We start from the raw sequence: 22,951 nt of genomic DNA, 5'->3' as shown, positions 1-22,951 counted from the left end.
GTTGCTCACATTTGCTGCTTTTGTCCATGTCTGCTTGAGCAGAAAGTACTTTAAAGCAAAAATAGTGATTAATCCATTGCTGATCTAAAGAATACAATGTTTAACCATGTGCAGTACCTAATATGACAATTTTAATACCTCTTCAGCCTATGCCATGAAAATGTATCAATGTATTTAATTCTGGTTTAGTATATAAATAATTTATTTTCAAGTCCCTCCTCTTCATAACAATTTTTAAAATCAGTGTAATTCAGAAGGTATTAATACTTAACTAATTTACAAACATGAAAACAAATGGAAAATCAAGATAAATGTAACTAAATATAGTTTAGAATTTTTGCTATGTCTGCACAAAATATATGTGTATATCCACACAAAATCAGCTTTTAGGGGGATATTTTGCTATAATCTCAATAAAAAGAACACTCAATAAAAGGGATATTTCTTGGCTCTTAATATTGGCAAATTCAATAAAAAGGGAAGTAGTTATATATTATGTCAAAAAGGAAATCCCAATGATAATCCTCAGGCTGTTTCCAAACAACCATGAAATGGATGCTGACAGGACATGGAATTCTCCATTGTGCATTCTGACATTTAACCTGAAACCTTTTCTAGAAGAATTGTCCGTGGGTTCTTGTACCATTGACTGTTTTCCTATACCATACCTTCCCATGTTTTGGTTTTTGTCCTGTTAGTAAAGACTATGTAAAACAGGCTGATTTCTCATGAATATACTCGTAATCTGCTAAAGATTTGAGACCAAGGAATTCAGTCTTTTCTCCTGTTTCTTTCCCCTTGACCTTTTTTGGATGGGGAATAACTAGAGCTAAAACACAAAGGATAGAAAGTCTCATCTCTTCCAGGAATTAAGCATTCTGAAATTCCCCGTTTCTTTTTCTGTGTTTATCTGGCAGAGCCCCAGATTCTGTCACCAGTATTTACCCTGTGCAGCTCCTTACTCACAACTTAATCCAAAGCCTGTTGAAGTCGGTGGGAACCTTTCCCTTGACCTCAGGGGGAATCAGCTCTGCTTGTGTAGGCAGAGCAGTTTCAAATTATTTCCACTGCTGATTACAGTATAAGAACTGGTTGAAATCAGTAACCTGTCCTGAAATCCAACACTGCAGCTAAGCTGATGACATCTTAAGTTACTATTATACTTTTTCAGTTGTGCTTTAAGAAGCTTAAGTAGTATCAGCTGCCAGAAAAATAGAAGATAAATGACTTTTTTCTTCTCTACTGAGAGCAAAGAAATTAAGAAATGTACAGCTTCTGAAGACCATGTCATTAATAACCATCACTGGACATCATAATGATTCCTTTTGTCTTTTGAAGTGTTTACATCGATAATACAAGGTATTTTAGTAATCATAACCCAGGAAAAAAGGCTTAGGTTTTGTCTGGAGATTGGTTTTAATGGTAGAGGAATTTCTGATGCAAGACAAAGGGACAAAATTTGGAGAGCAGCTTAACAGACATTCAGCAGGAATTTAGGGTGTTTGGACCTTTCTGAATCTGAATTGGTTATTTATGGAAATTCTACAAAAAGTCAGATTTAAATCCTACTGACTATTGAACCAAGCAGCATTGGGAGCCATTCCAGGAAGACTAGAGCAAATTCAGCTCCATTTTCCTCATTAATGAGGATGTCTGCATTCAAGTTCATTAAAAACAAACAAACAAACAAACAAAACCAACAACAACAACAAAAAAAAACCCACAAAAACAGGGGATGGGAAATAGAGGAAGAATGTAATGTTTATAAATTCAAGTTTTTTAATGATTTATATTTTTCATCCTTGTAATATTTAGTATAGTGAGCATTATCTCTACACACACATTCTCACATAATGTGTGATACCTGAAAACTGTGCTCTGAAAAGTGCAAATTGTTAAAATGTTTACAAAAATATTTGTTTGCAGTGTATGAACTCCAAGTTTCTGCATCATCCTTTCCACACCCATTTCCTTTTGATCTAATAATTTTAATTTTTATAAACTTAGTGCTTATTTAATATTTTTTCAAGTTTTCCAATTTAATGTGTTGTTTTCTTTCTGTACCTCCTTCTACCTTCTTTCATTCTTTCCTCTTCTCACTACCATGACTACTCTTGCCATTTTTCCACTCTGTAGCAGTATTTCCATTTCTCTTCTCTCCATTATGTGGTCCTGTCTCCACCTCTTCAGCATCTCTTTGACTTATCCATCCAGCCTTCTTCCACCAATCCATCTTCACTTCTACCCTTTTCCCAGCGTCTTCCTTCTGAACTTTCCACCTGCTGAGATTTCCTGTATCTCCTTGATCACCCTTATGCCACCTCACACATTAACCCCTCTTCCTCAGTAGTTCTTAGGGATTTGCACTCCTTTGTTTACATAGCCTTGTTTGCTAAGATGATGTGCGAAATTCCAGGGCAGGGTGGATCCAGTTGCCTATTACTGAGGAAGGAGAAGGTGGAGGGGAGTGCTGCCTGCCTGGGGGTGCAGGAAGATGACTAGTCTGTGGACACAGTGCTGTTTCCTCTTTCATCGTCCTCCAAAACGCATGAGGCAATAAGGGCGAAGAGCAGATGGTGAGGAAGCATGTTTCGCAAGAAGAGAGAAAGGGCAGTACCCACAGGAACACCCACTCTGAATATTTAAATGCAGTCTTTTATAGTAGGATCATTTAATGATAGACAAAATAACTCTACGAATACATTAATATTTCCAGCATACTACTTTAAATGCCCTAAGGCAGTCATTTGAAAGTGGGGCTCTAGTGCTGCAGACTACTTTTTCATAGGAGGAGTTTGACGTAAGATATTGCTGCCTCCCCAAGTCATCAGCAACACGTCCGTAAGCTGAATGGTATATAGCTACCGTAAGAGAGAGGTCGGCTCTAACCACGGTTCCTTTCACTTCTCCACCTGAGACTTTACATAAAGATCCCAAGACAGATGTTTAAAGTTATGACATCATGATGGTAAAACCAAGTAATTGAGAACTGGACTCCAATGACTTAAGACATAAAAGAACCTGTATATGAGATCATTGCTTTAGGGACATATTATGCTGCTGAGTCATTAACTGTAACTGGTCCACCAAATACCTCTAGTTTGATAAATTGCTGACAATATTAATGTTGTGAAATTTATAAGCAGCACTAACATTCAACTATCTGAATTTCCTTTTTTATTTGAAAAAATAAATAAGTATGTTCAGGATAGATTAGACAAACAGCTGCAGGAAGACGTTTCAACATGAAAATGGCGAACTTCAAAAGCATTACTGTATTTTTTAAATTAATCTTTGTGGATTATCAAAAATGATCATTAAACTAAGTTCAGATCTTACAAGGGATTTACATGGAATTTGTTCTTTAACCCTCTGCATTCTTTTGATTGCCTTTCCTAATGAAAATAGCAAAATGAGAACATTAAATGGGAATGATAGTCAAACATCTTTAAACTTCAGGAATCTTGAATATTTAAGCTTGTATCTGTATTTACATTATTTCCAATGGTTTTCCTCTGTCACCATTTTTTGCAATAGACTCCAGAGATTAAGAGTGTATCTAAGTAGTAATTAGTATTAATAATGATAAGAGCAGATTTTGCTTATTTCTTTTGCCTTAGAAGCACAATAATCCTAATATAAGATATAACAGAGCATGTAAGTAGTCGCAGCTCTCCTGATTAGCTAGACCTTAAGGCTGAAATATGAAACAAGCCACGAAAACACAGGAACAGCCACAATTCCTGTGCACTGTGGTGTCCGTGTCCTCTCCTCCTGTGTCCTGATGTATGGGCAAAGCTTGCTCCTCACTTCAGTTTGTAACAGGTGATTTCTTCTCACTGGCTGGAACATGCTGTGGGTGAGCTACGGGCTCTTCACTGGGGATATTATGCTTCCAGCTATATCTGCATTTAAACTCCTCCTGGCACCCCGATTCCTGGCAGGCGGGGGTACAGTCTGCAGGATTATTTTGTATATCCGTATATAATGTAATGTTTAGGGAAGTAAAATAAACAGTCTCCAGGTCCTAGAAAAAGAGTACAGGAGACACCTCTACTGAAGGCAGGACTGGTCCATATTTCTAAGACAAAAAATGGAAAATAGTGCTTAAAAAGTGTGAAAAAGTCAGAGGTGTTTTTTTCCTTACCTTTTTCTTTTTTTTTTTTTTTTTTAAGGAAGAGGTTTTGACTGACTTTGTTCTGTAATACAGTTTGTTCTTTTATGATGTTTTGAAAATTTTAATACAATGCAGGGAAATGACTGAATATATCTAGGTAATAAAAGCTTGGAAATCATGGTTTGGGGTTTTTTTCCGCAAACGTATATTAATCTCACTATTTTTCAAAATACATGCAAAATACAGATTTTTAATACTTTAAAAGATATGTAATAATTTTTCATTTTAAGTAGGTCTTAATTTAGAGTTAGGTTGAATAACATTGAAAAAAGACTCTCTAATTAAAACTATTTTATCATCAAATATTTCTAAGGGAGAGAGGTGAGGGGAGAAGGGGTGGGGAAAGTAGGGGAAGCAAGGCAGGAAGGAAAGAAGGGGGAAAGAAGGGTAGGAAAAATTTTATAATAGTAAGAATGAAACACCAAAGTTTCACACAGGGCTAAATGGAAAATGTTTTCTTTTCTCTTTGCATAGTTTTCTGTGACTTGTTAAGCCCTGATTTCAAGTTAGAGAAGTAGACATTCCTTGTTTCTTTCCCCTCTCCCACAAAATTTTCCAGGTCTTATTTATTCATCATGAAGAAATACAACCTCAACTGTTTTTCTTAGGCACTCTCTCTTAAATTAAGGAAAAAAACATAGATCTAAACAGCCAACACATGCCCCATAGAAGTAACACTAAAAGATTAAGTGAATTCAACTCCTGAGGCTACATTTTAGGACGTTTTACTATGTCTTAATCTAAAAAAAAAAAAAAAAGAAGAAAATACATAAACTTTCACAAAGGATCTGAAATATTTTTTAAAAATTAAATGTGACTTGGGCTATAAGTTATAAACACATCCTACAAGCATAGTCTTAATTATCCCTCACTAAAGGGGAAATTCATGGGACTGCACATTCATCTTGCAGTAGAAGTAGGTGCAGTCTCACTTCTATTATGAGAGTCACAACAATATTTTAAAAGAAATAAAATAAAATAAATTGAAAACATATGCATCTAACTCAGCTTTCACAACAAGTTAAGCATGTGCAGATGGTGGACTAGGTCTTCTATTACAATTCTGAATTAAAGCTGTCTATAAAACTTTGGTGTCTGTTTCCATGCTGCTGACTTCCTTCCCCTGTTCTGTAGCGAGTCTGTGGAAAGTCACCGCTGATACCTCTCCTCATCCTTTGCAATCCTATCATAAAGAGGTATGCCTGTTCTAGTATCATTCACTTAATGGGGCTGTGCCTTTGCTTTACAGGGTTTTTTGCTGCAGATTTTTTCTTTTAATTATTTTCTGCCTGTGAAAGGAAAAGAGAAGAACCAAAGAAGTAGCCAGGAGGTCTTCATAGGTCTGGATTCCTAAATCATCTTCTGGCAAAGTCCAGGTTGGGGTGAGGCAAATACACATTAATCTAGTGATTCTGAACTCACTTTGGCTCATCTGGTGGTATTCCTTTGAATAAATAAATTATAACCTGTTTCAGATAAACTGTTTTCACTCACAGCTTTTTCTTCTTTAGTTGCAGATCTTAACAAGGATGTTGTATCAGTGTCAGGTCAAGTTGGAGTAAAATCGGAGGTTCTTAGAGTTAGGTGATCTAGTTTTAAGAGGAGCTCAGTGAACTAGACGTATATATTGTGATACAACCTTCCATTTCTCACCCTTGAGGGACCTTCAGGGTCCCAGCTTTATTCACTGCTGGGAATCTATACATATTCCCGCAAGAAGCAGGATTATTTGGAGAACTGGAGATGCTTCTTCCCTGTGCACAATACCTGCAACCAGTGAGAAAGGGGGAACAGATGTTGGAAAGGAGTTGAAGACAGACAAAAACTAGTTAAAGGAAGCTATGAAAATCTTGTTGCTGCCACTGCCACTGAGATTTTAAACGGAAAAAATCATTATTAGCTTCTGAATTTCCACTTCCCTATTAGTTTTTACCATGAGAAAGCCTGACCTCAAGAGGAATACATCTTAAAAATATAGAAGTGTTATAAATATAGCACAGAAATCACAAGGGAAAATAATACCCTAAGAATTCTAAGATGGACACTTAGTATGTGAGCACTTATCTATAATTTTGCTCTTAATCTGTCAGTTGTCTATTTGGAAAATAAGGCTAAATCCACGTATTCACTCAGGGATGCTATGTTATCAAGCATTCAGATATTATGTTGAAAGTAATTTAAAATGTCCTTTGTAAAGCTGAGGTTTTGGATTTTTTTTCAGATCACACTCTTAATGAAAAGCACCTTTTTATTTCAGTTAACTGTTCTTGTACTGGCTGGGCTCTAGTAGTCTGAAGCATGAGTTTAACCATTACTCTAAATTCACACCAGAGTCTGTCCTATTTACTTCATCTTTTAAAGCATTCCTAATAATTTGCTTCAGGGAGCTTAAGGCTGACAGACTAAGTGTTACATGTATCCCTCCATTATGTGCTTCAGACTCAAGAAACTGCCATGTTTCTCGCTCATCATGTGGAACAGATAGTATACACTTGTGTAATTTATAATAATGCATATGCATAGGAGATGGAATTTAAGTTATAAAGGCAGGTAAAATTGTAATGTAGTTTTGAACCAATATTGTTCTTGTTTGTATAATTTATTGAAAAGTGGAATTGCAAGAACTTCTTCTCATACTTTCAAAACAATACTTTAGAGCACTGGCTTAAAACACTGCTGTGTAACTCCCATAGTTTCAGCCGGAATACAGGGAAAAGTTTTAGAAGGGCCATTGATAGCAAGTTGATCTCAAACACAGCATTATCTCATTGTTTTCTTTCATTCTCTTAGAAGTCAGAAAGGGTTTATACATCTGTATGTTTACTGCTTTCACACTACAACTGCATCTCTGCCCTTTGAATGTTTCTTTAATGTTCCACTTAGCATCTGATTTCCATTCTTCAGAAGTATATTATTTTTTTATGACATGGGAAAAAGCTAACTGATTATGATTGATGTGCAATTAGTTTTGTTTCTATGTAATTCTGTGATTTTGTTAGCACTTGTGTGGTTTTTACAAAGAATGATGAATGAACTTCATAATGTTCACTTTTGTTTCAGTTCTGATAAGCATCCAAATATTTGGATGCTTGCTCAAAACTTATCCAAAGTTTCCTAAGCCCTTGAGTCTGCAAAACTAGTCTGAACACTTAGACAGAGAAGGGCTTTCCTCATGAGGTTTCCAGTTGTTCCACTAGTGGAACCTGATGGAAATACCATGAGGTCAGCTTTTCTTCCAGTTGTTCCAAATCTTTAACATCTGGACAGAAAACGGAAGTGAGAAATCCTGCCCAGAAGTTGTAATATAGGAAAAGTTGAGTTCTAAAAATAGGTGAAGAACGGCTGTTTTTTTAACTCTGCAAACTTGTTACTCCATGACTGAAAAAAAAATCAAGAATCCAGAATTAGAGATGAATCAGCTTAATTGGTACCAGAAACTATAACCTCCTCAAGTAAAACCTTTTCCTCCTTAGAATCTGGTTATTTGCTGAGAGATCTATTCAGAGCAAAATTCAAATTTGGTGACATTTTAGAAGCTTTCAGGGTTGGGATTCATTCTCATTTCTGTCAAGTATTTATTCGTGCATGAAAAGGTAGTACACAGATGCTGGTCAGAAAAGGTTATCTCTTTTTTTACAAAAAATATCTGTGTTTCCTCATAGTATTAATACTTTGGAGGAGACCCTAGATAGAAGTGTTACCTTCTTTAAATAATTTGAATTTCAGTGCTCTTCTTTCAAGAAGACAGGCAAGTTCAGCTGTTGTTGATCTTAGCATTGAAATTACTTGCAGCCAGAGAGACACATTTTTAGCGAAAATAACTGGATAGCTTAATGCTTTCTACCCTGATGACTGGTATCTAATAAGTTCAAAGTATACTTTACAGAAGTAAATGATCTTTTTGATGAAACCCCTATTTTCTCTATTCGTGATCTTCTGTTCACTGTGCTGCTTTGCCTGTGGAATGCCTAGTTCTCCCTTCATAGCCTCTGATTCAACAGGCTCTTGCTAACCAGGTTTATCATATTGTTCAAAGTCACCAATTCAGATCAGGCTGCTGCTAATTGTTCATGGATGATCTCAACATCATCCTACAGGTTCTTTATAGAAATAGAGTGCACCACCATGTAATATGAGCATTGCTCCCAAGTTCATTGATCTGAAGCTGGGAAAAAGTCCTGAGGTTCCTCTTCCCCTTAAGAAAAATGAAAGTTTAGGAAGCCTTTACAAGTGGGCAAGAAAAGAAAACAAGCATCCTCCCACAGATCAGAAATATGTGTGAGAACACCAGTGGAAGCATGCCCCAGCAGGCTACGGTTTAGGACTCCCAGAGTGCTTGATCAAGAGTAAGGAGTTAAAATGAATTAACAAAAAAAACCCCAACAAAAACAAACAACCCCAGCCCACCCTCCCATCCTCTCCCTGCCCCCGTTTACTAGCTTTAGTCAATACTGTCCTTCCTTGTCTCCCAAGTCCCTGGAAGCCCATGCTTGCTTGGTACTTGGTCAGGCATAGAAACTGCTTCCCATCTCCCTTTACCTGCTGGATCAGCAGCCTCCAAGAAACATCCACTCACCCAGCATTCAGCCATCCTTGCCCAGCTCATATGTGAAACCATTGCATTAAGGATCACAGCGAAAACTGACTTGCTCCCTCTTCAGTCTCTTAGTAATGGGAACCAGCCCTGTCTGGATGGGATCTCCAATGTGAAGGGAAAACACCTCCCTGGAAACAAGAACTGAATAAAGAAAAAGACCTGATTGTTCCTGTTATCTCATCATCTACACCCGAAACAGAAAGGTAAGGCTCTTAATCTCTCAAATAAGGGAAAATGAGGAAAGAGGAGCTGTTTAGAGACCTTCTGGCAGGCTCAGTAGAAAAGCCAGGAAGTTCGGGCTGATTGTCCTTTAGACTGTGAAAGGTGGCTTCTGCTGTGACCCAGCAAGGGGTAAACAAGGCTGATGGGGGCTGGGAAATCTGGAAGCTGATTAAGTAGTTCAGACAGATAGAAGACTCTTAAAAAGGAAGAGCTGCAGAACTGTGAAGATCACTTCATGTAATAGCATAGTGAACCAGAGTCTTTGTCTGCTATATCTCAACAGTCTGAAGTAATAACTGAATTAAAAGCCTTGGGAGCAGCAGTTCAAATCAAATCTGCTCCTTCGCCATTTAGATCAATGCCCAGGCTTTGATCCTCAAAACCAGCTTCTGGGAGCTCACCTTTGAACTCTTAGTCTCAGCTGGGGGTACCTATCATGTTTTCTCCAAGACAGGAGAATGACCAGGCAGAAAGCCAGGAATGGTTGTAAAGTGCAAAGCCCTTTTCCCCCTCCTCCCTTGGACTTGATGAGAATGCATATGATCTTGGATTTTCTTCATAAGTTTATAGCATTGCACTATTTATTTTAAGCTTCCTTTTTATTGTTGTGTGTTAAAGTGTTTTTTGTTTTACACTATTACAGGCCATAAAGTTTCAGTATTTGCATTTCTTTGGAAAGTAAACACAGATTTTCCTAAATGTAAATGATATAATAAGGAGAAAAGTTTCAAAACAGAAGTTCTGAGAAAAATCATGTTTCTCAAAGGTTAGAATGAAGTATCCAGATATAAAATATGATATTTCATATTATTATTTTATGAAACATTCTTTAACATTCTTATAAAATATTTTCAGAGGTCCATGCAATGTTGCACAAAACATAAGGAAACCACCATAACAATTAAGTTTAAGAAAATATATGAACAAAGTCATAAAAACCAGAGCCTACAAAATTCATACAAAATATTTCACTGATCATCTCAGAATATTAATGAAAATCTTCATAGAATTATTTAAACAATTATAGCAACCTGATCTAGTTTAAGATGTCCTTGCTCATTGCAGGGGGATTTGACTAGCTGACCTTTGAAAGTCCCTCCCAAGACAGAACTGTTCTGTGGTTCAGTGGTTCTGTTTTAATAATGTTAGGCCAAATAACTGATCCCAAAAATGCCTTCTTCAGAAAAGTATCCCCTCTTCAACTGTCTGCTCCATACCAAGTTGTTTGACAGTGGATTAAAGGCAGATGTGGCACAGTGAGCTGCTGCCGGATGATGATGGGCATTTTCTTGTGAGCAGTTAGGCTGTTCTTTGCTGCCCTGCAGCTCTGAGACAGTCTGCAGCAACATGCTGCTTTATCATCCAGAAAATCTGCACTGCACATTATCCTTGCTGGACAGCATAGGCATTTCTCACCCGGCAGTGTTCGGTTTGGGGATCCAGAAGCAGCAGTGCTTCTACTGTGAAGGGGAAAGTACACTGAAGTCTGAGAAAGTATATGACAGCAAATTCAGAACAGGAGAATTAACCAAGAAATAGCTCAACAAAAGCATGACAGGAGAAAGTTCCCATTATTTCTTCTCATTTTTTGTTGTTTTTTTGGTTTGGGTTGGTTTGGTTGTTTTTTTTTTGTTTGTTTTTGGTTTTTTTTTTTGTGGTGGTGGTGGTTTTTTTATTGCTGTTCTGTTGTGGGGCTTTTTTGTTTGTTTGTTTTTCGTGCTTGACTCACAGGTTCTGGAGTTGCAGTCACTTCTAATGCCTTCCAAGTAGGGAAGTAAGATGTACATTTCCAACATAGCCAGTAGATACACACTACACACATATTGCTAATCTCTGCATGAGCAGCAGATTGACTTCTTCCAGATGCTCTTGATTTACTGTGTAAATCACATACACAGTGGATCCAATATGCCCAGGAGATACAGAGCTTAATCTTCAATTGATCTGCACATGTACAGTGAGTCCAGTGTATTCTAGATGCACAAACTTTGCTGTGCATGTGAGGTAAATGCAATAAACCCTGGTGGCAAGAACTTGCAAGTTTATTGCCCAAGCACAAACTGACTGTATGTAATAGAGTAAGTCTTATGTGCATTGATACATTGGACTCATCACAAATGCAATATAAACTTGATTTACATAGACTTTATCCAGTTGACTACAAGTCTTGGAGGAAAGTTGGCATGTACACCCCCCCTGTCCCTCCTATGGTCCCCTAGGGGGATTCCCCGTGTGATAGCAGAGTGGGAAGCAGTGCAAAACCTACTCAGAACACAGAGCTCTTGACGCGGAGTAAATGCTGACAGGGTACAAAGTCATTCATACTGCCTTCCAGTGGAAGTTGGCCACGCAGATTTGGCTGACCCAGCCCCAACAGTTTCTGCACCTGCCTTCAGTACCAGGAGGTTACAATGAAAACAAGCCTAATGCTTATTGGGTTTAAAGGCCGATAGTAAATATTGACCAGAACGAGTGAATATTAATGTTCAATATAAAGTTCATGAAACATTTAGCTATGTCTTTATGGTTTGTTTGTGGTTTTTTTTTTTAATAGAAACTCAATTTGCTTCTAACTGCCATTGCATGCTGATCACTTCATTGAATGATTCACTATGCCAAGTCTTCTCTTCCCCATCCTTCCAAATCCTGCCAGCTCAGATTCATGGAGAAAAATTTTGTAAAAATTTTGGACTTCTTTTGTGACTTTGTGTTTCTCTGTGTTTTCCTTTATATCATTTCAGTGTTTTCCTACCTAGCTGTACTTCAATGCACAGATTTTTATTGAACAAAGCAACTTAAGAACATTAGCAAATGGTGCAAACTGCCTTCCTCCAACAATGCTACCCAGGAGTGAGGTGTAGGCCAGCACTGTACATGCGAGCAGCACACAGCCTTGTATGCTTCTGAAAATGGGTCAGAGATGCGTCACCTCCGCTTACCTATCTTCTATCCCAAGCATAGTGCATTGTGTGCATCAGAGAAAAATGGCACAACTGAAGTGCCTTCGGGTCTGTGTCATCAACTCTGTGACACAGTGGCATGGTTTGTTTCCCATAGGTATGCAGGCAGCCACATGTGTCCTCATCTCTGCCATGCACAGTGTGTGGGGTGGGTGGAGTGTATTTGCCCCCAGGGAACCTGCTGCCACTGGGATGCTGTGCGGTGCTGCATGCCCAGGGTACTGTCCCCGGTATGGGATCTCCTCAGAGATGACCTCTATCATTTGGGGGTGACTTTGGGCCTGTGGCTACCGTCTCCTGGGGGGTGTAAGTGTGTTTGGGGACTGTGCACCCCTGGGCTAGCCCCTAACCGGTGGGCGGGGGCGCTGGGTGGCTGTGACTGTGTGAAAGGCGGCGTGTGGTGCCTCCTGGGCAGTGCCTCTCCTGGGGGTCGCAGGTAGCAGGGTCCCAGTGGCCACTCCTCACCCCGGCGCGGCGACTCAGTCCCCTGGAGCGGGTCCCCGGAGGAGAGCGCGGGGCCCGCCCGTGGCGGCGGTTCGGCGGGTCCCGTCCTGCCTCTCCGCGCTGCGGGTGGGGCGGCCCAGCCCGCGGGGCCCCGCCGGAGCCTCCACCTGAGCCCCGGGGGACACGGGCGGGAAGGCCCCTGCCTTCGGCACGGGCGGCTTCCCTCGGCACCGAGGTTTCCCTGGCTTGTGCCGAGAGCGGCGAGTCCCGGCGCGGGGGCGCATCGCGGCGGCAGTGGAGGAGGAGCAGATCGGCGCGGTCCCAGTCGCCGCGGGCGGTGTGTGCGGGGGCGGGCGTGGAAGAGAGGTGAGCGAGCAGCGATGAGCTTTGCGAGGAGCGGGCCAGAGTGAGCTGCAGCGGGGCAGAATGGTTGCTGAGACCCGCAGACACTGCATCCCGTAATGTCACCATGTAAGTCTCCGGACTCTGGGGCGAGGGCTGCGACTTGCTGTCCGCGGCGCTCGGGAAGCGCGAATAACCCTCGCGGGTGCCTTCATAGAGCAAGAAACCGGGACCAGATAGGCAGGGCTTTTTCTCCCACCACCCACTTTCCCCCCACCCGCCCTGTAGCAGGTGATGAGTAATGTCAGGTTTGAGCCGTGCAGATAGGTAGGGCTGAAGGAATGGGGAAACGAAAAAGTTTCACGTTGGGAGCTCAGAGGGCAGGGCAGACAGGGCTCTGCCCCCTTCGGGCTCCGGGTCCGCCGGCGGGTGCCCTGCAGGGTCCCGGGCGGCCGCTGCCTTTCTCAGAGCACTGTAATCCCGTCTTTCGGACTGCTCTGGTGAGTTTTCCTGTGCTTGGAGGCAAGTAGCGAAACCTTCGGCTCCACCCGCTGCGGGCGCCGGTGTCCCGGCACTCGCCTGGCCTCTCGGCTCGGGGCCGTGGTCGCTCACGTCGAGGAGCCCCATCTACCACAGGCACCGTTCCCAGCCCTCCAGGTGCGGTGCCAGCACAAATAGGGGCAAAAAGGAGAAGAAGGGCTGGGCGGGCTCCATAAAACCTTCCCGGCCCCACCGCCCCTCCCTGCAGCGCTCGGTGGAGAGGAGGCAGCGCGGGGCTCCGCCGCCGTCGGGGGGCGAGGGGTGGGTGGGTCGGTGGCTCTCCTGCTTGTCACCCTCACGTCCGTACGCCGCCTGGCCCCGGGCGGGCCACTGTCGTGGCCTCTGGGTGCCTTCACCGATATGTTTTGCCTTTGCTGACGGGCTCCCACAGAAGGTAAGGCGAGAGACTAAGGGGTGGGTTAAGGCGTTTCAGCGGTGCGCTCCCAGCCTGTGGCTGGACCTGAAGGGAGCCAGTGTGAGGGGAAAAGGGTAGGGTTTTCTACCAGTGCACGGTGAAGTTAAGGCAGAAATGAGAAGTAGCTCCTGAAGACCTAGTTTTGCAGTGCTAGGGAGTTGCAAACAGCCGGCAGTTTAGTTGCCTGAAACTGGGAAAAGTTCACTTTGAAAGGAAAGCCAAGGGAGTGAAGCTGATCTGATAGAGCTGGAGCTGTTTGAATTAAAAGGCAATGTCTTATTTTTTTCATCTCTTTTGATGAGTGCGAGGGTGTTTTCAAGTTTGACTGTAAGAATAATTAGGAACAAGTAATGCTTAACAGAATGAGAGTTTTAAGTGGCTTTGTGTAATTAAACTTTCAAGACATTCGTGTACTACAGTTCCAAGCAAGCATTTCAAAATTAAAGTCAACTCTTCTGTTAATCTGTAGGAAGTAAAGTGTGAGTTGTAATCGCCTTTCACTTGCTGTAGTCCTACTTAAGAGTGAGTAAGCTTAAAATCTTTTTGTTTGCAACCTATATGAGAAAAAAATTGTGAAATTGATGTTATCTTTCTTTTAATTTTAAAGCGTCAGCAACATTTTTCCTTAATAGCTTTAGACATGTCAAAGACCAAAGACAGTCTTGTCAGTCTGCCTGGGGCAGAATTCACATCCTACTCCAGGGAACTTTGCCGAATCTTTGAACAAAGAAGATGGTGCATTGAAATACATATTGCGTGTTTTGAGACCATACAGTATATAAATTAAATGCTCCAGGATTATTCACATTTTGTGTATATTTTCTTGAAGAGCTGTATACTCCCTAAAAGGTGATGTTGGGTTAGGTCTGTTAACATCTAGAGTAAATTGTTTAGTAGTTAGATGTAGCAAAACTCCCATTAATTTCATCCTGAACTATGTCGAGTTACCATCCATTTATGGTTTATATAAATTACATGTCTATTTTGCTCTTCTGGGATGAATTGTGAATAAGCTTGTTGTCTCCCCATATTATAGGAAATGAGAGTTGCTGTGGACTCTATTGAACTGGAAGCTAGAGTGCATAGCTGCTCATGTCATACAGTGTCTACAGTGGAATGATGACAGTCCATAGAAAAATTAATAGTTCTTCTATAAGACTCCATAGAAAGACACTTTCTAAATTTTCTACATTTTTTGTGAAAAAAATAAACAACAACAACATCAAATTAAGAGGGGTTGCTGTTGTGAGACTACATCCAACTGTAATGGATCTATTCCTACCATAGGTATACTAATAGTTCCCAAATGTATTGGGTAAAGTGTTTTGGTTTGTGTTTGACAATCTGCAATGATTTCTTCAGGGCTGCTAGCATGTTACCAGCTGGCAACACATCAGGGCTCCTTCATTTAAATTGAAACAAAACAGAGAATAAACCCACTAGGAACCATCTTGAGCAATTTTAATGTACTCAGGGTTAAAGACTGAAATAATCTGCATATGTTCTGAGATCTTTGTAATGGAGTGCTTTGCTTACTTAAACTCTTGGTGTGTTTTAGTATGTTGCTGTGCTGATATCCATTCTCTATTTATGAGCATTAAATGACAGAATAAATCTTTTAAATACTACTTAAAATAGGAACACAAGACCAAAGGGGTCTCTTGGGCTGTTAAGTCAGTGCTGTTGTAGCATGGGACCATCTCATCCCTTGATAAGCTATAAACTAGCCCAGAACTCTTTCACAATTTTTCTGTTGAATTATTTATATGCTTCTTGGCTTCAGTTCTAGATGTTAATTAACACTAATAATCAGGAAAACGAACCTTAAAATAAATATACACGTAGTGGGTATTAACAGGTGAATATCTGCGACTAAGGGTGTTGTGGTTTCTGGTGTGTTGTGGGGCTTTTTTGGTTGGCTTTTTTTTTGGGGGGGCAGGGAGGGAGAGGCGAGGCGGGGGCAGTATTAGTATAGTATAGTATATCAGTAATCAGTATACTATACTATACTATACTATACTATACTATACTATACTATACTATAGTATAGTATGCCTGGGAAGTATTTACTAGTTGCTCTGGCCCCTTTCCATAATTGTTTGCCAACTGGGATATCACATTATTAAAGTATCAAAGATGTATTTTGGTATGGAAGAAGCCTTTTTGTTGGCAAAGTGTTAGCTGACTTCTATCTTTGGCAACTTCTTGTGTGACCATGGCTTGTGCATACAGCACAGCGTTAAGGCTGTGAACAGTCAGGTTTCTGAATTTTGGCTTTTTGTCAATGCAAGATCTCAAGAACATGTAAATAACTGATTTCCTCACTCATTTATAGTACTTGGCTAGAGGTCATGCTTTGTAACATAGTTCTTCAAAAGTCCTCTCCAACAGAAACAGATCTGACTTGTGATGCCTGCGTTAGTGGAGTATTCTGGTAGTGTGCTGCTTCTGTGGTCATTCTTGTTTGAGTTTGATAAACCTTTCTTTCTTGTTAACTGAGATGGTGTGGTGTAAAGAAAATGGTAGAGAATGTAAGTGGAGGACACAGGTTCACCGTTTTTTACATATTTGTTTGTTTATTTTGGTGGAGAGTTGTATATTTTTTATAGCAATTGTATAGTTATCCAGCCTTTTTCTCTGGGGGAAAAATTTATAGTTGCTCCCTTTCTCCTTGTTGTTTGCACTTATTTATGCTCTGCTCTGTTGCTGATTATCCATGTTTTTTGACTTGCACTTTTTACGAGAGTGAGGATAAGGAAACAGACTGTAAACTAACACTGTGGAGTCCTGGCTTGTAAGCGTTACCACAGCGCAAGTAAACATTTACAAATAGAAAATGGCCAAATTAAATAGCTCTCTCAGACTAATGCAGCACCTCAGATTCTTTAAGAAAGGCATTAAGGCATGTTGACTGGGTAGAGTCATGCCAGACTTAGACAGCAGAAACTTGTCATGTTATTTTTCCTTGAGTATCTCAAAAGTTGTCTTGCATCCTCCAGCTATTCAATTTTGTAAAAACTTCAGCTGAGTTCACAGAGACAGCAAAACTGAAAATTGGTGTAATGCACAGCAAATGTATCAATACAATGAAAACCAACACAGCTTTCTTCTGAATTAATAATTGTTTGTGACTGTTTCCTAGTCTGATAACTTTACTGTGCTTGCTCAAAGCAAACAAAAACCAGTAATGCAACCCATTCTACAGGTTAGCATTGGTAGATCATACAACAGCCTGGCATTTATCTCATCTATAGATGCAAGCTTTTTCATCTGTAAAAACAGCAGTATTCTTATATATCTCTGGTATGCCATACTGTTATCCTCAAAATTTCCATTTCAACACTCAGTAAGTATATATGAGTGTACTATGCTGTATGTGTGTCCATGTGCATGTAACTGTTATCATGTTTTAAAAGAACTTCTGTTCCAAGTCAGTTTTCTAAATGAATATGAAGGGCATTGTGGATTTATGAATTATATACATTGAACAGTAACTGCTCCCAAACCTCAGCATTCTGTTGTCTGAAATTTTTATAAGGATTTTTGGGTCATTAGGTTGAAGGACAATAATTCTATTGTTTGATAATCTGGATATTTATGTCTGGCTTCATCAAAGAGATTCTTCTATTTCGGAGCTCAGTGTTTTCTGTGCTTGTCTTCAACACTTGTTAAGTTTGACTTTACAATATCTCAGAAAAATAAATCAGCCTCAAATTCCTAATTTGATTCAACTACCCATAAAGAGCGGGAGTCTTTTTTGTAATCAGACACTTGTGCTATGTAACAGTGAACCAAAGGGAAACCTGACTGATTGCAGTACCCTATTGAGGTGCTATTTACCTGAGCCCATTGGCATCTGGCCCAGGAGGGTGGTTTGATGAGTTACTTCTTTTGAAACTGAAACATTAGTTGTTCCTTTACAATGATTTATCTTGCTGCATTAAGTTTGGCTTGTCTACATTACAGAACTCCACTTTGGGAAGAAACAGAAGCTGATACTGGGAAAGGATTTACATTTGCCCACAAGTTTCACTGGCAGGGTCACAGCAATGTCTGTGGAGCAGAAGGAAGACTAGTTTTCCAAGTTTAAGAAATTAAATTTCTTGCCACTGAGTATGAACTTTGTGCTTTCTTTCACTTACCTCTCTCACATTTCCATCCTGATAAATCACACCAGTGGCCATTCCAAATATGGGGTTTTGTTTGTTTGTTTGTTTGTTTGTTTTCCCCCATCTATTTAATATGCACTAACCTGGAAGACATTTGTGTTCATCAGAGTTTCTTCATGTCTATTCATTTGTGGTTCTTCACATACTGCTGCTGGGAATAGAATCGTGAAATATTTTAGGGATTCTGCTAGAGATTTTTCTCCTAGTATAATAGTATCTCACTGAACAGAAGCCAGTTAACCTTGCCAGAAGAAGTTGGTCAAAATAATGTGTGTTGTTTCATTACTTGTTGCTTGCTTTTTCTTGTTGCTAACTTGTTGAATAAAATGTAATTGAATGTAATTGAGCACCATTCATTTTGGATACATATTTAAAAGTCTTCCTTGCTTCCTTTTCTATCCAGTATGGGTGCATTTTATTTTAGCCATTAAATTTAATGTATGCTTCAGTGCAAAAGAAATCTTAACTTCAAGCTATAACTAATAAAGATTTTTATATAATTGCATTTGTTTTGTTAAATAATAAAGGTGTTCCTGACTTCACTGGCAGCACAGATGAACCCCTAGATTATGGTAATGAAAGTTCCAGGATTTTCATTAAAGTTGTCAACAGAAAATATTGTAGCTACCAAAATACTAGCACTGAAATATACAGAAAGGCTGGTTAATGGCCAAGGCAAATTGTCCCATCCCATCTTTATATAGTTAAGAACAAATATGTATGTATTATATACATATTTTTAAACACCATAAATGTATCCATATATGTAAATAGGTAAATTAAAAGTTGGCAATCTCAGAAAAAGTACACTTTAACTATTTCAGGCACTGTATGAGCTACTTTCACTGAAATACCACCCACGCTTATCTGCTTAAAAGCCCAGCACTGACCAGTCTTGCACTTTGGTGTCTGCTAAGGACCAGACAACATTATTTCTGACCTTTTTAAGCAAGTGTAGAGGCTTTTGTTTCTGTTAAGCAACACTACAGCCATCCATAATTTTCAAGTGCTACTTTATTTACTGCTAGTTACTAGTTCCACAGTATTTTGCATTTTCTTGGATATTTGTAAAGCTCTCTGAACTTTTTTTTCCCCACAGGATGTCTCATGTAAGTGAAATGTGGTGCTATCACTGGAAATGGAAGCTGCAGCGCTGTCTCTGCTTGTTCACTGCGTATATTATGTGCATGCAGCAAGCAGGTAAGTCAGCAAATTATCTCAAATAAATGGTCTAGGAGCCAAAGTCTTGATAGCTAAGGATTGAATATGCTTACATTTGATTGAATTATATACAACATAGTATTTTGATGAAAGTGATGTGTTACAATTATTAGTTGTAATTTAATACATTGTGTCATATATTCTGCAACTGCCAAATTTTCTTTTTGATTTTGTGGTTTTGTGTGGGTTTAATAATTTTGCTGTTATTCTTTTGTTTTGGTTTTGTGCCTTTTTTTTTTTTTTACTTTGTACTTTGAATTATTTATTTTGCTTTTCCTTTGCTTTTACCTTGTTAACACCTACCTGTGTTTTGAATTTCTTCTGGTTGTTGAATACTGCAAGTAATCACGTTGCTCTTCCATTTTTGTATTGTTCGTGTGTGTAGATTATGTGTTCAGTAACTTTCCACTCTAGTTCAAAGCTGTAAAATAACTCGTGTGGTTATTATTTTTACACTATTTTATGATCAAATAATGGAAACGTTCCTCAACAAGCTATATGTACCTGAGAACACACTGTAAAGAACAATCCATTTAAACTTATCATCTTAGTCTGTAGTAACACTTGAGCACAGAGTAATGTAACACATTCTGTTTTCTTTAAACATATGAATGAGAGATTTAATTTATTAAATGTTTTTTCCTAACCACTAGAGTGCGAAATGTTTTAGGAGTTCCAGCTGCTTTACTGGAAAAAAATCTCTGGAGTTTATTCTGGAGCATATGAAAATTTTGGAGCAGCTTGAAGAACTCAGCTAATTCCGTATCAGATGGGTGGTTTTACTGTTACAGACTTGCCACTGGAAAAAATAATGGTTTATACATAGAAAGAGTTTCTAGCTTCTTTGATATATTTTTTTTCTCCAAACAAAACATGCAGTGTGTTTTGTTTTTTTAGACCTGCACTTTTTATTTAGAGAAAAAACAATGCAATAGCTGCACAGTAGCAGTTTCCAGCTTCATGTGTTTTCCATTTCTGTTAAATTATGTAGCCAGAAATGTACTTAGCACCCGAATCTCACCGGTGGCTCTGTTGAGTGATGGCTTTTGTGTCCCTGGGCCATATATGATCCTGGGCCATGCAGCTGCCATCCTCAGCATAAAGTAAATCAGCAAATACTACTCTAATTTACAGGTGCTGTGGGCTGTTACCTGGTGACTAAAACATTAAGACCCATAGACCATTAGTCTTTGATAATTCTTCTTGATAAAAGTTTATTTATTGAAAGTGCAGATGACACAGCAAGAGTAGGTCCCCTGAGCCAGAAGGTCCGAGCCAGTGTGCTGTGAGGACAGAGAAAGCCAAATACAAGCTCATCTGTGCATTCAGCTAATCGCAGCACACCATTGCTACCTGTGCTGGCACCAAACAAGTAGATGGGTCAAAAGCCCTATGCTGAACTCCAACATACACATCTACAAAATCATACATGCCCCTGCCTAGCTACTTCATCAATAAAGTAGTTGGTGCCACTGGATAGGTAAAAATAGCCAAAGTGTTCTGGTTAATTTGGTCTCCTCTATTCTAGTTACTGTTTGTGCTCCTTTCTCAGGCACTGGTTTAGCACATAGGAGACTCAGAACCAGGTCTCTGATGGAAATCATAGCAGGACCGGAATCTGAGTCCTAAGTGTGTGCTGCTGGGGGCTTTTTTGTTTTGATGGAAAAAGATCTGAAGTCTTTAAAACTTTCAGTAAATGGAAAATGCATTTCCTTATCTGCCTAAATGATGAGTAGATAAATAAGGCACACTGGCAACACCCAGGTTCGACAGACAAATGTTTGCTGTTCAGAAGCCAAAGAGATCATACGTAGTCTGCTGTCAATACTTGACTGAAATGGAGACATTTACCTTTACAGCAACCTGTCATTTGGTGGTACTTGCTTTATGTTGATGTGAAAGGCTAGGTTATACTGCAAAATGGAGTATTTGCATTTGTTCTTTTTAATAGCACAAGGCAGACAGGGTGGAAAACACTGCTGCTTCTGCATTTTTTGTGTTGGGTATTGGTCACTTTGGCTGCAGATTCTTATGGTATCCATAATCTCCCTGGCAGCTTAAGCTTTACTCAAGTTAGAGTAGAAATATCATAAAACTAACAATCATTTAGCTTCACCACTGAGCTGTAAGCTTAGAAAGCTATTGGGGTTTATTAAGCTTTGCCTAGAGGAGGTTACATACAAGCAAGGGATTAAGATCATCAAATACAGGTTTTATGGATTATTTAAGGTGCTATTCATAAGGATAAAAATATCAGTCATGCTGTGACATGGGAAAAATGCAAAAATAATAATTTTACAGTTTAACTTGAGAAAAACTACAGGACTTGGCCTACTTTTGGAAACAAAGCACAGGAGAAGGACTATACAGCAGAAAACTTAGAACAGGGTCAGGATAGTCTGTGAAAAGGATGTTTAACCACAATTTGATCTGTAAGGTACTGACAAGCAGGTGTGGCAGTGGACTGTGATCCCAAAATATAGGTCTGATACCTCAGAGGAACCAGTGGAGGGACTCTGTAAAATAGAAAGACAGAGAGAAATGTCAAAAATAAAAAAAGAAATTATAAAAATACAGTATGTACTTCAGTTAAAAACTCAGCAGCCTGAACTGTTTTGGTGTACTGGTTTCAGGCTTTGGGGTGAGACATGGGGTGAAGTTACAGAATAGCTCAGTGAGCAGCTTGACAGGTTTCCATTCCTGTCTGGGGTAGACAACCCTGATGGCCTTTAGTGAGTAACTTAGCTGTGCCTCAGTTTCCCTTCCTGTAGTGATGATTATATGTCTTGCCTGTCTTGTAAATAGCTGGTCTGTCTTACATTGAAAGGACTGTAGAGAAGCCAAGATGTTAGAATGGTGGTGTTTTAAACAGCATTTGTTAAATCTAGTTTTATCTGAGATTCAGACATTCCTAACTTCTTGTTTGTATGTACATTTTGTTGGTTTCAGAGAGTCCAAAAGAGAACAGAAAGACTGAGCAGAGTCCTGGAAAACATAAGTAATGAGGACAGACAGAAAGAACTAAGATTTTTCTGGTCTAGAGTAGGCAGAAGGGGGAATGTATAATAATGTAGAGTATTTAAACAGAAAGCTGCAGTGGGAAGGAATAGAGTGATCTTTATAGAGAGTCGAAAGGGCAAAAAGAATGGGTTTAAATTACAGCAAGATAAATTAAGGGAGGAAATCTCATCAAAAGGTATAGATAGCAATGGACTAGATTGCCAAGGAATACTGGGTAATCTCAGTCTTTGAAAATGTATAGTAATATATGCCAGAAGTGGTTTAAAAATATAGCCCTCTTTCCTTGGGGCTGAGTAATAGATTAGATTATTTCTAAAGTTCCCTAATTTTTATAGGGCTTTCTAAATCTTTGCTCTATAGAATCTATTTTTGTTCAAAATCTGGGAGATAAGGAGGTTCATTGGAAACGGTATTTCTCAAAATATGGTGGTGCTTTTCTTGTGCCTACAAAATGATTTGTCCTGTTACAGTGGCCTCATTTTTATTTGAAATAAGAAAGCAGCAGTTCAGTATCAAAAGTAAAAATCAGCTACTGCCGGTGTGTGTAACCTCACAAACCATGTTCAGTTTAATATCCCCTTGCTTTTTTGTGTTTCTGCTCTCATAGTACAACATTTAAACATAAGGGGTTTTGCTATCTCTTGGTTTTGACTGTGGTCTATGTTGTAACTCAGGAGCAGAACTGGACTTTTTTTTTTATGATCTTAAAAGCAGATTCCAATTTGCATAATTTACTTTCCAATCTAGTTTTCAAGTGTCTTGTCAGTGCTGGACTTCCAGGGTTTTGAACACTTGCACAGTGGAGATTGCAACATCTTTGTAAGAGTTTTTACCTTCTCTCAT

The 22,951-nt window shown here is 39.4% G+C and overlaps 1 protein-coding gene across 5 annotated transcripts in view; it reads left to right on the top strand.

Annotated features, from left to right (window-relative positions):
- The first annotated feature begins 12,755 nt into the window (after positions 1 to 12,755).
- Positions 12,756 to 22,951, top strand: part of ADGRG6 (adhesion G protein-coupled receptor G6) — a 111,507-nt gene continuing 101,311 nt past the window's right edge. For 3 of the 5 annotated variants that reach the window (XM_082049933.1, XM_082049930.1, XM_082049934.1), the window contains exons 1-2: positions 12,756 to 12,871; positions 18,966 to 19,066. In XM_082049933.1, coding sequence (XP_081906059.1) covers positions 12,870 to 12,871; positions 18,966 to 19,066 — 103 coding nt within the window. In that variant the 5' untranslated portion in view covers positions 12,756 to 12,869. Of the gene's footprint in view, positions 12,872 to 13,182; positions 13,243 to 13,555; positions 13,677 to 18,965; positions 19,067 to 22,951 lie in introns of those variants that run through there. The other 2 variants (XM_082049932.1, XM_082049931.1) reach the window with 2 other exon arrangements.

Source organism: Streptopelia decaocto (assembly GCF_964273445.1).
Source record: "Streptopelia decaocto genome assembly, chromosome: 3".
Taxonomy (NCBI): domain Eukaryota; kingdom Metazoa; phylum Chordata; class Aves; order Columbiformes; family Columbidae; genus Streptopelia; species Streptopelia decaocto.
This window is presented reverse-complemented; position numbering and strand designations above follow the sequence as displayed.